The following is a 15,758-nucleotide window of genomic DNA, read 5'->3' on the forward strand; positions in this document are numbered from 1 at the left end:
CACAAATCCTGATGCACATAAAACATCACATCACTGGAAGGAAACAAGCCATCAGCTTGTTTTCAGCAAACATTAAGTCATCCTCAGAATGAGCCGCTACTCAGTGGAGCGGACGGGCCCTTGGTATAAAGGTGAGTGTGGCGGCAGAACTCCCCACCTTGGCCTCGCAGATCCTTCCTGCCTCACCAACACCAGCTTCCAAGCACCCCGTCTGCAGCATGAGGGGCACAGTGCTAGCACTGGCCTCACTTGCACTCCTGATCACAGCACAGGAAGGCAAAGGTGAAGGGAACAGCATGAGGCTCTGTGGGAGAGACTTTGTCAGAGCCATAGTCTTCACCTGCGGCGGCTCTCGGTGGAAAAGGCACTTGACTGATTATCAGTACCTGTTTGGTAAGTACTCATTAATGCATTACAGTCTTATTGCCCCCTGGAAGGTGTGCCCAGCTCCAAGGGGATTCAGAAGAACCATGTCACCTGCACAAGGGCAGAGCTGTGCCCTCGGCTCTTGCTGCTCCCCTGAACAGGCACATCTCAGATGCCAACATCACAGGGTCTGCCTGGAGACAGAAAGTCTACTGTTTCCTTGCAGCTTGCTTGGCATAGCTTAAATAAAACACATTTAGAATGAGACTTTCCAAATCAACCTGAGAAACCATGAGTTAAGGCCAAGGCTACCCCCAGGAATCTCTATAGCCATGACATTTTAAATGTCAGGGACAGCTTTGCACAGTCCATGCAAGTTCTTTACCATTGTCTTCAGTAGGACACACTGCTTTCCCCACTAGAAACTATTTTACAACCTAATAATATTATAATTAAAGTATGTTAAATACATACTCTGCAATTTAAGTACCTTCATGTGGTAGTGTATATATTTGTATTTATTAGCAGTTTTAGATAGAGTCAGAAAATTTGGCAATTACTACTAGTAATTTCTAACTCTGATAGGTTAAAATAACTAGAAAAAGGAAACTAAATGAGGCAGATGAGAGAAGCTGAGGATTTCTACACCTTCCATTCAGTAAGTTCTGCCTTTTAAGAAAATTCTATCGTAGTGGCAGCTTTAAACAAACATAAGAAGTGATGTTACCTGCAACACCCTGCCTGAGTCCGTTACTGAAGAAACCCCTGCTGCTAATCTAAGCCAGAGAACTACTGCACCTTTACAAACTCCACGAGGCAGTGCCCACTTGTACCATGGTATTTAAAACGAATGCAAATTGCAAGTGTAACTTAAGTTGGAACATCCAGAACTTTGGAATTGTGGGGTATTTTGATGCCTTAACACCTGCTTTTCAGGAAACCCACACACAGCTCCAGGCTAACAGGCTGGTCAGGTGCCACTGACACATCAAATCACAGTTCTACCCTTCAAAACAAATATATGAGTGTGAGACCGATAAGGCAACTGCACCTACAAAGAACACTCTTTAATATAAATCCATGAATTACTGTTTTTTTTAACGTGTTAATCACAGAATGGGTATTCAGATATCTATTTTAATACTGCCCCGGTAAAAAGTCAGTGATCTGGTCCATCTTGGTTGTTCACACTGGAAACACAGAGCATAGATAATACCTTCAGCTCCCTGGCCATAGGCTGGTCTGTCTTTCTAGTAAAGATAACTATTAGAAACTGCTCATGATTCCATGACTTCTAATTTTTATGTGCCAGAGAGTGAAAATCCCCTGCCTCTCTCACAAGAGAACAATGGCTATGCTGACCCCTCGACATACGCAGACCAGAGTCTGGAGACCGACAGCAAAGAAATCCACAATGTCAAGCCTGAGACAGAGCAGGACTTGCAGCACTCCAGGAAAACATTTATGCTGCAAAAGCGTGAGGTAGCTAAGCTGCTCACATCCTGCTGCAGCATCGGCTGCAGTGAGAGGGATATCAGCACCCTGTGCTGAAACACAGCAGATGTTGATGAGGTTTGATGTTATGGCTTTCACATAATAAATAATCATGACATAAACCACTATTATTTCAGTTGTATTCTTGAACCGTAGCTTTATTCTCTGGAGCACACTAGGGAGTAAAGGCTGAATGTTCAATGTAGTGCAAGCTAGTAAACGCTGCAAGGACAGTTCAGGCTGGAATGCCTGGATGCCACAAAGTCTTCTCACAGCGGTTTAGAATTAAACTTCTAGTCATCAGTACAAATATCTCTTTCCATCTAACTACTGTTCTAGTTCCACATAAAATGCAATAAACCACGCAATTTATTATATGCTCATTCTCTTATGAAAGCCCAGCAGCAGGTTTCAGCTGTGAAATATGGGTAGCAACAAGTCCTTTTTCAGAACCAGAATCAAACCCAGGCCATGCAGACAGCTCTGTTGGAGTACCACACAGTGCAGCAAGTCAGCCAGACCCCACTACTGCAGCAGGGAAGGGCTGCAGCAGGCAGAGGCTGCCATCAGCCATCACCAGCCCCAAACTGGGCAGGCAATAGCCAGGATAAATTTCCTATTCCAGCTACTTCCAGTAATGACTATACAAGGTCCTATCAAGTGAACAGTTAACCTGCACCCAGGGAGACTGGAAACACACTTCCGAGCTCCCAGGGCTGTACTTCCTCTCTTAGCTATAGGTAACTATCAGCTGAGAACCCCAATTCAATTTTTCTTTGCTGGGTTCAAGCACCTTCAACAGAAGGGCCCAGATATGTTAGATCTATATACTTTAAACATGATATAGTTTGAAGATGTTTTCCACTTGATTCCAAACCCTATGGGACTAAGCTAGTCTCCTCAAATCAGAACCAGACACCTTCTCCTGGCCACCTTTTCTGTACTCAGGGTGCAAGGGGAGCCAGGCCAGAATGGCTCATTCTCCTTTCCTCTCTTCAGCAGGAAGGTTTGAAGATACCCCCCTGGCCTCCAGGCAGGGCAGGGTAAGTCACAGCACCAAGTTATCACAGGTTGATGGGACACAGCATCTGCAACACAGTATGTGCATGGGGCCAGGGCCACAGGCCCAGCATGTGTTTCCCTGCCTGCAGCTGCCATTTAACAGGGACAGTTTTAAAATGCTTTTGGTTTACTTTCCCAAAATCCCTCTGTGTTTTCTACTTGGGGTTACTCAGTAAGAGCAAATTCAGGGAGAAATAAAGTATTTCAGGGACACCCAGTTCTGAAAGCAGCTAGAATCAGGTGCAAACCAGTATGTCACGGCAAATCACGTCCCAGAGGAAACTCTGGGAAGTACAGTTACTACATTCACCACCGGAAGGCTCATGGTAACCACATTTCAAAGGTGAAAGTTGCCTTGGTCCTTCACAACCCTTTTCCGCAACAGAAACAGGGAGAGTTAGGCTGGATATTAATTTCTGCTGCTGTTAAACTCTACCTTATTCAAAATAAACAGCATAGACATTTGCAAGAGCAAACAGTGAAGCGTTCTTGAACACGTACGATGAAAACGTATCGCTCACAGGATCCCACAGGCACCTGCTTCCGATCTGGATGCTCGGCTCGTTCAGCTGCCCAATGTGTGTCACCACAACGATCTTGTACCTGGGTATCATCAGGTCTTTTACCCGCGCTTTAATGACCTGCAAGAGAAAACCAAGTTTAGACCGCAGTGAACAGCATGCTCTCCTCTGTACAGATAAGCGGTTACCCGATTACAGGGGGAAAGGAAGAGCAAACAGCACCCCTTTTTTAATGCCAGTGAGCAATTCTGAGCCAAATCAGCTGAGAATGAAGGGTCAGGACAGTCTCCCCTCAGCAACAAGCCTGGGTTTAACTGAGGAGGCGTTTGCACACCTACCACTGCTCAGAGGGCAGTCACTACGGTAACTATGCTGCTCTTAAGAGGTCTGATACATACCTGGATTTAGTTACGATATTCCCGGGCACAGCAACCACGGCGTGCAGGTTTTACCACGCCATGTGCTCGGCCAGAGCCACCGCTACTCGAACCAACCTCATCATTCACTCGGATAAACCCACACCCGCCTCAGAGCAACCTTCGGTGCGCCCTGTCCTCCCCCAGCGTTACTTTTACACTTCACAGCTACACTGCGGACCGCCCCGCGCCGAGGGCCTCCTCCCTCACACCCCGTCGAGGCGTGAGGACAAAATGGCCGCAGCGGTACCTCAGCGATGTCCTTCACCATCTCCCTGCACCGCACCGGCTCGTAGGGCTGCTCCCGCAGGCAGCTGCCCAGCACGTCCCTCAGGATTGCATCCACCGCCGCCACCGGGAAGCGCTCGGAGGGACCTGAGGGGCAGGCGGGGAGGTTAAGCTCGCTTTCCTGAGGGAAAACACCGCGCTGAAGCCAGAGGCCGCCGCGTCCCGACCCGAAGCGCCCGGCGCTGGGACCTACCAAACGGGGGGGGCTCGCTGCCGGCCGCGCCGCCCTGCATCCCGCTCCGCTGCTGAGGGGAGCCGCAATGGCGGCGGCGGGGCGGCCGGCGCCGGAGCACGGCTCCCGGCTCCCTGCGGCCGCGGGGCGGCGCTGCCGGCCCCCGTCCCGCGCAGCCGGGCGGCCGCCATGTTGGCTCCGTCCCCGCGGGCCCCGTGTGCTCGGAGCGCCCGGCGCCTCCGCGGACCGGAGCAGCCGGTGCAGGGCCCCCAGCCGCGGTGGGTCTTGTGTGCCCCCATGGCCCCTGTGGGACCTCAGGACCCCCATGCCCTCCACAGGTCGCCATGTGTGCCTACAACCCCCATGGGCACCCACGGCCTCCGCAGGACCCCACATACGCCCATAGCCCCCATGAGCAGCCGTGGCCTCGCATGTCCCCACATGTGCCTACAGCCCTGACGCGTCCCCATGGCATCCACAGTCCCCTCAGTCCTCACAAGCCCCCAGAGCCATGATGCCTCATGTCCCTACAGACTCCATGCATCCTGTCAGGCTCCACTCACCCCCATGGTCTCCGGGAATCACAGAACAGTATAATCCCAGCCTGCTTTGGGTTGGAAGGGACCTTAAAGCTCCTTCAGCTCCAACCCCTGCCACGGGCAGGGACCCCTTCCACTGGAGCAGCTTGCTCCAAGCCCCTGTGTCCAACCTGGCCTTGAGCACTGCCAGGGATGGGGCAGCCACAGCTTCTCTGGGCACCCTGTGCCAGCGCCTCAGCACCCTCACAGGGAAGGGCTTCTTCCCAGTATCTAACCTGACCCTCCCCTGCTCCAGTTTGAACCCATCACCCCTTGTCCTATCACTGCAGTCCATGATGAAGAGCCCCTCTCCAGCATCCTCGTAGCCCCCTTCAGGCAATGAAAGCTGCTCTGAGGTCTCTTCTCCAGGCTGAACAGCCCCAACGTTCTCAGCCTGTGTGGCTCCCATCTCCCCACATCTGCCCCCACACCACCCCCAATGTGTCCCCAAGCCGGGATGCTACACATAGCTCCAGCAAAGATGATGATTTGGGGCAGGGACATGGTAGCCCCTGATAGCTCTGCTCCGCTCCTCCGGGTACTCCCGCACCTGCAAGCAAAGCTCACTCAGAAAAGGTCGTGGTTTACAGATTTTTGTTTATTTTCAAGGAAAAAAAAAAAATAATAATCACATTTAAATTGCAGCTCAGTGGGGGATTTAACGTGGTTCTGATGTATAGAATTCATCAACTTTGTTCTGACGCGGGGGTTCGTTTGTTGCAACGTTAGGCATGGTAAATAATTGCATATTCAAGATTTTGTGAAATGGGCGACGGGGGGAATGGAGGGGAGACATTTATAAAAAACATTATTTACAAAAAAAACGATATCCACATCGTCGTCTTCTACCCTATAAGGCAAGTAAACATTTAAAATATGTTGGTTCATGATTATCTTCAACGAGTCAATACAACACATTCATATTACCAGTGGTCAAATACAAAGCTTTGCTGCGAGAGTCCGTGTGCAACAAACCCATACGGCTTTTACAGTGGTTTTTTTCTCTGAGAACAGTAGGTAAGCAGCAAAGTTTTCATCACAGACTAAGCAGTACCTAGGCCATCGTCGACTAAAGGTATAATATATCTCATTGCACGTTTAGGCAAAAAAGGCCAGCCATTAATTAACTTAAATCTTAAAAATAGACCTGTGCATCTTAATCCACAAATATTTATAAACATTTTATACACAAGGGAGTTCATAAAATGATACAGGGCGATACTTGGGGAAATCCAATTCGATTCCGGGGCATCCTCTGGGTTCAGAGGTGTCACAGTGAGGTTCTCCTGCGCCCTGTGCCCTTCACCCACCAACCCGGAGCTGCAGACCAGAGCCCAACCCAATCCCTCTCTCAGACCACAACTGACATCTCCAGATGTTTTATGCCATCCAAGCAACCACGTGATTTCATCAACCTTGGAGCATCCTGGAGTGGAAAACCCCTCTCTACGTGGATTACAGTCCCAACAGCCGGATGGCATGTCTGCAACCATTCACCCCATGTCCAGAAAGGGGGATTTCTAACAGGAATAAGATATTCTGGTATGTTTTATCACATACTGCTTGGCCTGAAGTCCTGCTCAAGTGCAAACCTTTGAATGCTTGTGATTTTAAGAGCAACTGTCAGCAGCATTATCTGCAGTCTCTCGTAAAGGGATAGGGTCACACAGAGTAGGGAGTATTTCTTGCAATGAGATAAGAATTGAAATACTGATAATCATAAAAACTTCCCAACTCTGCAAAAATGATTTTCCTTGCGAAATTGTGAGAAAGAAAAGAATTCTGGTTATGAAATTAAATCTTTGAGACAGTAATTTTTTACTGAGAAAGTTATTATATAGTGATGGTACAGATTTGGTCACACTAAGCTCCCAAAATGAAGTATTTTAACCAAGATATTTTCAAGTAAAACCAAGAAAAGGGTAGGGGAAAATCACTCCGCATTCAGTGTATTGAAGTGGTTTCATCAGGTAGATGTTGGGTGCTTGGGTAACAGACCCATGGGCTGTATTTCCAAAGATAAGATGAAACGGAGCAGAATTCCTCTGTGATGCACTGTGCCATGTGCCTGGCAAAAGGAAACTGCTTTCCTTCCCTATCCCTCCCTGCCTGCCAAAACAGGATGGCATTTTAACATAAAACTTCTCTTTGCCATCTATGTTTTAAAATCCTCCTATAGATAAATCTTGAAAGGGCATGCTGAAGACAAAATTAACCGAAATACCAAATAACAGCACTAACATCATTAAGTCCAACCTGCATCCGGAGTTGTGTAACTTACTCAGTTTGAGATCGTGCTCATGTGACAAAGCTTTTGGGAGTGAATCCACACACGTATGCATTAAGAACTCATACCCGCTGAGCAGGAATAGGAGTTTAATGAACAGTGGCCTCCTAGCAAAATAATAGAAGAAGATTATAACAGGCGTGTGATACAAAAATCAAATTAAAAGCTTATTATTTGGTAGTATTTGGTAGCTCATAGTACTGAGCAATTTCATAGTTACTAAGAAATATTGTTAGAGGACATTGGTCTGAAACAGAGGGGAGATTGAGATGAGCTCTTAGGCAGAAGCTCTTCCCTGTGAGGGTGCTGAGGCGCTGGCACAGGGTGCCCAGAGAAGCTGTGGCTGCCCCATCCCTGGCAGTGCTCAAGGCCAGGTTGGACACAGGGGCTTGGAGCAAGCTGCTCCAGTGGAAGGGGTCCCTGCCTGTGGCAGGGGTTGGAGCTGGATGAGCTTTAAGGTCTCTTCTAAGACAAACCAGGCTGGGATTGTATGAAGCAGCCGACAAAATAACCATCCCTGGAGCGCTTTGCCACTGCTCAGACACCAGTAAGGCAGCAAAACTAAACCATCAACATGGAGCAGCATCTCCTCACAAAGGTCATGCTGGGAGGGAAAGGGGAGACACATGATCCAACACTCCTGAGCAAACACCTACTGAACTACACCACCATGCAAAAACCTTGCAAAAGCAGTACACAAAAACATCCCAAACTGTCCCAAACTGCTGGCTTTGATCCCAGTGTAATAGGCTGGGAATAGCTGTTTGGTGTCTCCTGCTGGTGGCTGGAAGGGGACCATATAGAATGGGTACGGGACATTCTCATCTCTCTACCCAAGCTGCATCCCAGCACCGCCACACACCCGTAGTAGCTACCTCTGTTTTGTGGGACAGCACAAATGGACAGGCTGGGAAGCTTTGGGTTATGGGCTTTTTTGTTTAAAAAGCATTTAAAACCCCAATGCTAATGTAAACACTTTGTCTTTCAAATGAAATATAAAATAAAATAGCTATGTTCTGGTAATATTTACATTACAAAATCCTAATTTTCTGGACTACGATATAGATCTCTTTTGGAAGCGTGAGTTTATAACAATTGTACACAGCATCTACTGACTATGCAAAACCTGATCCTTATATTTTGCCCTATATCCCTGTGTCACAAAGGGGAAGGTTACACAGTTTATACGGATTCCTATTTCAGGGGAAAAATTATTAACAGAATTGAACACCCCATCCAGGAGTACCAGCAAGTGGACTTTCAAAAACTGCAAAGGGAAATGAAGCTGCATAACTGAATTGTGCTTAATCTTCTTTTTAACCTGCCCGAGGGGAGACTGAGCTGAGCTCTTAGGCAGAAGCTCTTCCCTGTGAGGGTGCTGAGGCGCTGGCACAGGGTGCCCAGAGAAGCTGTGGCTGCCCCATCCCTGGCAGTGCTCAAGGCCAGGTTGGACACAGGGGCTTGGAGCAAGCTGCTCCAGTGGAAGGGGTCCCTGCCTGTGGCAGGGGTTGGAACTCGATGGGCTTTAAGGTCTCTTCTAAGATGAACCAGTCTGGGATCTATGATTCTGTTTTGGGAGCAACCACGCAACTCAACCACCCTAACGTACAAAGGAGTCACCTTAGAACTGAAATATCTCAGATTTTCTTATTTTCTTTTCAGATGGGCATTGATTTCTGTTTTCTTACATCCCTCCAAACTGCTCTGCAAGCAAGCACTTCCCAACACGCACAGTCTGAAGTTTTCCAACACAAATGCACAAACCTGATCCTGGCAACATTTGCGACTGTAAAATTAGCAGTATTTGTCATCGTACACATTTCTGAAGTCCCAGCACCCTGTACAACAGACGCTCCCATGCTTCTCTGTGCATCTGAACAGCAAGTGCATTTAATTTTGGAAAGATCACTACTTTTCCCCCCCATATCACCACATTCTCCCAGGCCATGCACAGGGATGAGCAGCACAAGGTGCAGGAGCCCACATCGGCTCAGGGAAAATGCAGAGGGGCAATTTCCGCCCCACAACCTCCAGTTTAGCATTACCTAAACCCATGGGGCTTTCAAAAATGGGGGAAAAATAACCAAACCAGGAAAAGCAAGGAAAGGAACACAGAAGTGCAACCAAAGAACTGGGAGCTGCTTGGGAAACACATCCGTAAAAACAGCAATCACATTTCCAGGCAGTGCTGTAAGCTCAGATTTACTACCCAGCCTCTTAGCCTGCTCATTTCCTTATCTGCATCCCTGCAAAAGGGAAGGACACTAAGCAGAGAGAGGCGCTTATCACCCATGCACTCCCTGCTGGCACTCCTGAAGGTTAATCTGTGGCTGCAGGAGAACACTTGAAGGAGGTTTTTTGTAATGGAAATTTGAAGGAAATACTCTTTGAAGTGACTTTTTCCCTTGCATTTTGCTGGGAGACTGAATTAGGAACCTCCACATTTACATCAATATCCATCTGGAGTTAAACCAGCTAAACCTGAAGGTAGAGCTTTTTATTCATCACCGTGAGACGTACCAAGGACTGAAGTAAAAATAAATCAGCATGTCAGTTGTACTTAACTCTCTTTTGATGAGGCACCCCCTTCATAACAGCTATCAGTATTGTATTTAAATCGTATATATTGACAAAATGTAATCTACCTCTGTAAGCATTGTGCCATTCAACAGTACTACTATTAAATTTATATACCACAGTTTAAATTACATCCATTTCATGAATGGTAAAATGCTAAAACTCAAGTGTCTAACTGCCAAAATACAGCCTTACTGGAATGAGTACAATTTACAAATACAATAATTACATTTTAAAACCATTAACAATGTTACATCTAGAAGTAAATACTGTAGGACTGGTCAAGACGGTGTTTTCCAAGGAAAAAAGAAATGCTGAAAGTTGTCGACACTTCCAACAGAAATGTCCCGAGTGCAGGATTTAGTTCATTTTCCTTAAACTGTAATTAAAACCCGTTCCACGCACAGCAGTCCTTGGGTATTTTTCCATATTATTTTCCATAGACTTGCATAAGCTTCCTTCAGTTATCGGCCAAGTATTTACCTAGAAATGGGATCAGAAATCAGCTGTGGTGACAGAGCAGCCCTGAGTCCTGGGGGATGGTCACCCGCCTCCGCCAGACCCTGCACACACGGCAACGCACGAGCAGCACATGGAAAAGTACTTGTATTTCTGTGCACCAATGGGGCAAAAGCTCTTCCTGGAGATCCCCAGCCCTTGCTTTCTCCATGCAGGACCCATGAGTGGAAAAGAACCCATGAAATTCAAGGCTCTCACAGGCAGCAGCAGGATTTATTTCCTGCAAAGGAGCTTTTGCCCTTCTGCCACAGAGCAGCCCCTGTCATTCCCTGATGTAGCAGGACCTCTGTGCTTGAATGGTCAACACAAACACAGCAGGGGCAGTCCCAGGCATGCCAGCAGAGTGGAGGGGACCATCATGGACACGGATCCCAAGAGGAGCCACCAATGAGGCACCTACCTGCCGCAAACCTCTTCTTGATGAGGGAGAAGCGGTAGCCGGCACCGACGAGCTCGATGTCGCAGCTGGACAGCGTGCTCCCCTCGCTGGTGAACTGCACGGCCAGGGGGGCCGGGGTGCTGGGCCCTTCCGAGAGCTGGAATCGGGCCAGCAGAGACCCCACACCTGCAATTTAAAATCCCATGAGATCATTACAAGGCCGGAGGGGAATTCTGTGCATCCCCGAGCCGTGTGTGCCAGCAAAGGCGATGAGATGCCCAAAGCGCTGCAAGTGAAGCACACTGCTGTGGTGGTACCCAACTCCTCAGTATCCCCTGGATGGGGCAGAGCAAACCCCCTCATCGTCCCAGCAGATTTTATCTTTTCAGACACTGCCGCGATATGATGCAGAGGAGCTGCATCACTTACATGCGGAGAAGCACTATGGTTCCTCAACCAGGATGCAGCATGGGACATCAGACTTCAACGCAGAGGGTCAAAGGAGCATAAGACATGGCAAACAACCATGTCCAAACCAGGTGTGTTAATACCCATCTGTGATGCCAGAGCTGTTGGCAAAACAGTACGAGCAGTGCATACCACTGCTTTGTTCCTAGCTTTAAACAGCTCCCTCCCTGGCAAGTGCCAGCAGGCATCTGTGTGTCTGTGTTTGTGTGCAGGCGTGATAAACAGGTTACTGTCTGATTTCATTATTCAAAGTTAATAACATGAACATTTATAGGATTACCTCCGTTTTCTGACTTCTGAGAGATATCAGGGATCTTCCACAATATCCTTTGCTGTTCAGCATTCCTAAAAACACATCAAGAGGAGAATTGGCTCAGAGAGAATTGGCCAGGAGAAAAGAAGGCTCAGGAGAGACATTATAAAAGCCTTCCAATACATGAAGGGGCTACAAGAAGCCTGGACAGGGGCTTTGCACAAGGGCCTGTAGGGACAGGCCAAGGGGAATGGCTTGAACCTGCCAGAGAGGAGACTGAGCTGAGCTCTTAGGCAGAAGCTCTTCCCTGTGAGGGTGCTGAGGCGCTGGCACAGGGTGCCCAGAGAAGCTGTGGCTGCCCCATCCCTGGCAGTGCTCAAGGCCAGGTTGGACACAGGGGCTTGGAGCAAGCTGCTCCAGTGGAAGGGGTCCCTGCCCGTGGCAGGGGTTGGAGCTGGATGGGCTTTAAGGTCCCTTCCCACACAAACCAGGCTGAGGTTCTTGAACACTGCCGGGGATGGGGCAGCCACAGCTTCTCTGGGTGTTCAGCCCTGACCCTTTGCTTGTGGGAATGGCAAGAAAAAAGCACCCAATTGGGTTTGCATGCTTCCTGTGCAAGAGGAGGACAGGTCTGGGTCCCCAGCATTCCCCCACCCACAGCCCCTTCCCCAGGGTGATCCCACAGGATCCTGCAGCCAGGAGAGCTGGTTTAAGCAGGGGCATGGCAGAAATGGCAAGCAAGCTCTTCCCCAGGGGAGCGGTTCTTACCATACAGCAGGAGGAAGCACAGCTTGAAGTTTGGTTACTCCTCCGTCGACGGGAACGAGGAACTGGACGTTGTTTAGAGCTACCGGTGTGGTCATTGCCTCTGTATTGTATTTGTAGTCGATGCGGAGGTCAGTGCTTGCAGGGTCACACCGCCAGCTCACTGCAAGGTTTAATGGAGTAGACTGAATACCCTGGGCAGATACCTTCCAAAATGACAGAAAAAACATTTAGTTTCCATAGGGGTGAAGGGAGAAAGCCCATTTTATAGAAGCAGTAACTGCATTTGGTTTCAGAGGAGACAACACCCTGTGTTCTCATAGGAAAGTTTGAACTGGGCTCAAAATCAGGCAATCTAGTGACATACAGAAGGGTTACATCCCCCCACCTCACATTATCTCCCCTCTGCACTAGGGAAATACCATCTTTTACATCTGTAAGTTAAGCACACATTTTTTGGCATAGCTTTATCTTACAATAAAGCTCCTACCTGGTATTTGAGCATATCCACATTGTAATAGGTGGCTTGTGGTTTCTGTTCCGATACCTTCTTCAGGTGAGTCATCAGATTTGGCATGTTGACCCAGAACTCCTTCATGTTGGTGTCACTCTGGATGTTGTCACTGCACAGAGGTAGAATTAACACTTTGCATAAGCCACCTCAGCAGAAGAAAGCTTTTCCACCAAGCATGCAGGACAGCAGCGCCAGCCACCAGCTGAGACCGCAATAACCCCACCCCACGTTTAGGGAAATAATCCCTTCCTCACACACATCTCTGGCTTGTCCTCAGTCACATCCAGGGAGGAACAGCAGATGCAACCTGTTGGTCATCTTGGTTTGCAAACAGGAGGTCTGATGAGCAGAGCGAGGCATGAAAGAAGCAAACCCTATCAAAGCACTTGCTCCTCTCTGCAGATGCTCTTCTGCCTGGCAAAGGGGCTGATCTCAGAAGGGGTATTCAGCAAATAAGGAGCTCATGAAGTTCAACCGGGCCAAGTGCAAGGTCCTGCCCCTGGGTCAGGGCAATCCCCAGCACAAACAGAGGCTGGGGGATACTGGATGGAGCATCCCTGAGGAGAAGGACTTGGGGGTGTTGCGTGAGGAGAAAATCCCCATGACCCAGCTTCAATGTGCTCTTGAACCCCCCTGTGTGCTGGGCTGCACCCCCAGAGCGTGAGCAGCAGTTCCGGGAAGGGATCCTGCCTCTCTGCTGCTTCCCCAACTCAGGGCAGGCCTCCAGGGAAGATCATAGAATCATAGAATAGTTAGGGTTGGAAAGGACCTCAAGATCATCCAGTTCCAACCCCCCTGCCATGGGCAGGGACACCTCACACTAAACCATCCCACACAAGGCTTCATCCAACCTGGCCTTGAACACCGCCAGGAATGGAGCACTCACAACCTCCCTGGGCAACCCATTCCAGTGCCTCACCACCCTAACAGGAAAGAATTTCCTCCTTAGATCCAATCTAAACTTCCCCTGTTTCAGTTTGAACCCGTTACCCCTTGTCCTGTCACTGCAGTCCCTGATGAAGAGTCCCTCCCCAGCATCCCTATAGGCCCCCTTCAGGTACTGGAAGGCTGCTCTGAGGTCCCCACGCAGCCTTCTCTTCTCCAGGCTGAACAGCCCCAACTTCCTCAGCCTGTCTTCATACGGGAGGTGCTCCAGCCCCTGATCATCCTCGTGGCCTCCTCTGGATTTGTTCCAGCAGTTCCATGTCCTTTTTATGTTGAGGACACCAGAACTGCACACAGTGCTCCAGGTGAGGTCTCACAAGAGCAGAGTAGAGGGGCAGGATCACCTCCTTCGACCTGTTGATCCTGCCGGGCCATGTGTTTTTGCGCAGCACCCTGCTTTCCTGGATACCCGCATGCCTTTGGGATGCTGGTGGGGTGGGTGCTCACCAGCAGAGGAGCTGGGGGTTTGGCAGGACGTGCTCCAGCCTGTTGTAGTTCAGCACGCGGAAGGTGAGCACCGCTGGAGCAGGGTTGTTGGCAAAGTGTCGGGTGATGCCCGCAGGAAACGACAGCACCATCTCCCCTGTGATCTTCACAATACACCTGCAGCGCCGAACAGACACCAAGGGGGGAGGAAATGAGGGGCTCAAAATGCAGCAGGAGGGGACAGTGCAGTGACAGCCCCCTGCTTCCCTCCCACCACACTGGGGGAACGACCTCCTGTGGTCCTAAACCAAAGCGAGCAAAGTCTGGCCACTTGCTAGGGATGGGGACTGATGCTCATGGGGATGCCCCATGAGCATCCTGAGCCTGGACCTCTGCCTGGTGAACTGATACACCAAGACCAAAGCACCTCTTTTCCTCCCCCTCCCCACACTCACCCCCACCTCAACAGCACCCTAAGCCTGTCCTGCCTCCAGGACCCCCCATATCAACGCCCAGACCCCACCGGTTGGCACCTACTTGCTTGGGTCAGCCCCTTTGAAGTATGCGTTGACCGTTTCTGTGAAGGCAGCAGCGACGGGCAGGGTGTCCTGTGCCCCCATGGTCAGGGGGCTGGGGCCCCGCGATGAGCCTGCAACAGAGCAGAAACCTCCACTTCTTACCTGCAAAGAGAACCCACACTGCTCCCCCCAGCACCAGGGCAAAGGGGTGCTCCCCATGAGCCCCAGCCTAGCTTTATGGGCAAATAATAGCAACAAGTCCCCCAGGCTTGCCTTTGGGTGAGGCTTAAAAAACGCTCTGAAACGATCTTTCTCCCTCCCAACTGCTCAAGCAAGCAAAGAAATAACAGAGGTGCCCAGGCAGGAGCAGCATGCAGGGCAGCAAACCCCCGGCACGGCTCCGAGGGGCTGCCGCACAACAGGCTTTGCATGACAGTTTTTGCAGTAGGTTTCTGGGTTCCAGCAGGAGGGATTGTGGAGGTTCCCTATTGCTTGGCTGGAGAGCTCAAGTTGCCTGTGGGAAAGTGGGATGTCAGTGGGTTTCCTGCCCTCATCCTGCCTACAGCAGCCCCAACCATAGGGAGACCTTGCAATCCCTGGCATGCTCCCCTTTCCTGCCTGGCAAACCCCTGCTCACCCCACCAAGCCCACGGCACACTAGAGCACATCTGCAAATCGTCATAAATCTGGAATTGCAAAGGAGAACATGGGGACTCTGGGTGCAAAAGCCAGAGCTGTCAATCCACAGTAACAGCAGAAGGGGAAAAGTTTGCTTTGGTCGTGGCTGCATATCCATGGATGCTAGCCAGGCTCTAAATAATTCATCCCTGCATGATCACACACAGGTTTCCCTTTGCTGGCCAGGAATTCCAGTCACTGAACAACAACTGAAGATGAAAGCAGCACTGCAAGAGGACGCCAGAAGCTGTGGGCATGTTGGAGACCCTGCATGGGGAGCAATGTCCTGCTCCCTGTGCCCACCACCAAGAGAAGAGCAATGTGGACTGTTGGCACAGCAAAACTTTCCTCTTTTCCCCAAGGAAAGTGCTAGAATATCAGCTTGGGGTTAATTTCTGGTCACTCACCCAATGCATATGGTGCTGATCCCCCGGGCACCCAAAAAAGCCCTCAGGAGGTCACCAGCCCTGTGCTAGCATCACCAGTTCATATTTTTCTGCAATGTATCATTTTGGAACCCTTTCTAGTATCA

At 49.7% G+C, this 15,758-nt stretch overlaps 4 protein-coding genes across 4 annotated transcripts in view; 1 reads left to right on the plus strand and 3 right to left on the minus strand.

Moving 5' to 3' along the window:
• The window catches only part of MIER1 (MIER1 transcriptional regulator), a 64,520-nt gene extending 61,015 nt beyond the window's left edge, over positions 1 to 3,505 (minus strand). Inside the window, exon 1 of the mRNA XM_065673097.1 lies at positions 3,424 to 3,505. The gene's annotated coding sequence lies outside the window, so the exon portion shown is untranslated. The remainder of the gene's footprint in view (positions 1 to 3,423) is intronic.
• On the plus strand, positions 219 to 1,969 carry INSL5 (insulin like 5). Its single transcript, XM_065673100.1, has 2 exons — positions 219 to 393; positions 1,679 to 1,969. Exons 1-2 carry the CDS (start codon positions 219 to 221, stop codon positions 1,915 to 1,917), a joined length of 414 nt encoding a protein of 137 aa, XP_065529172.1. The 3' UTR covers positions 1,918 to 1,969.
• DYNLT5 (dynein light chain Tctex-type family member 5) lies at positions 1,945 to 4,510 on the minus strand. Its single transcript, XM_065673099.1, is given in 4 exon segments — positions 1,945 to 3,563; positions 4,110 to 4,234; positions 4,341 to 4,449; positions 4,451 to 4,510. Coding segments are annotated over 4 exon segments (498 nt in total). The 3' UTR covers positions 1,945 to 3,359.
• A 4,128-nt stretch (positions 4,511 to 8,638) lies between these two features.
• Positions 8,639 to 15,758, minus strand: part of SGIP1 (SH3GL interacting endocytic adaptor 1) — a 55,633-nt gene continuing 48,513 nt past the window's right edge. The window contains exons 16-22 of the mRNA XM_065673101.1: positions 14,568 to 14,679; positions 14,052 to 14,207; positions 12,636 to 12,768; positions 12,149 to 12,351; positions 11,408 to 11,472; positions 10,681 to 10,845; positions 8,639 to 10,244 (exon numbers count right to left, since the gene is read on the minus strand). Coding sequence (XP_065529173.1) covers positions 10,222 to 10,244; positions 10,681 to 10,845; positions 11,408 to 11,472; positions 12,149 to 12,351; positions 12,636 to 12,768; positions 14,052 to 14,207; positions 14,568 to 14,679 — 857 coding nt within the window. The 3' untranslated portion in view covers positions 8,639 to 10,221. The remainder of the gene's footprint in view (positions 10,245 to 10,680; positions 10,846 to 11,407; positions 11,473 to 12,148; positions 12,352 to 12,635; positions 12,769 to 14,051; positions 14,208 to 14,567; positions 14,680 to 15,758) is intronic.

This window comes from Lathamus discolor, chromosome 3, assembly GCF_037157495.1.
Source record: "Lathamus discolor isolate bLatDis1 chromosome 3, bLatDis1.hap1, whole genome shotgun sequence".
NCBI classification, from domain to species: Eukaryota; Metazoa; Chordata; class Aves; order Psittaciformes; family Psittacidae; genus Lathamus; species Lathamus discolor.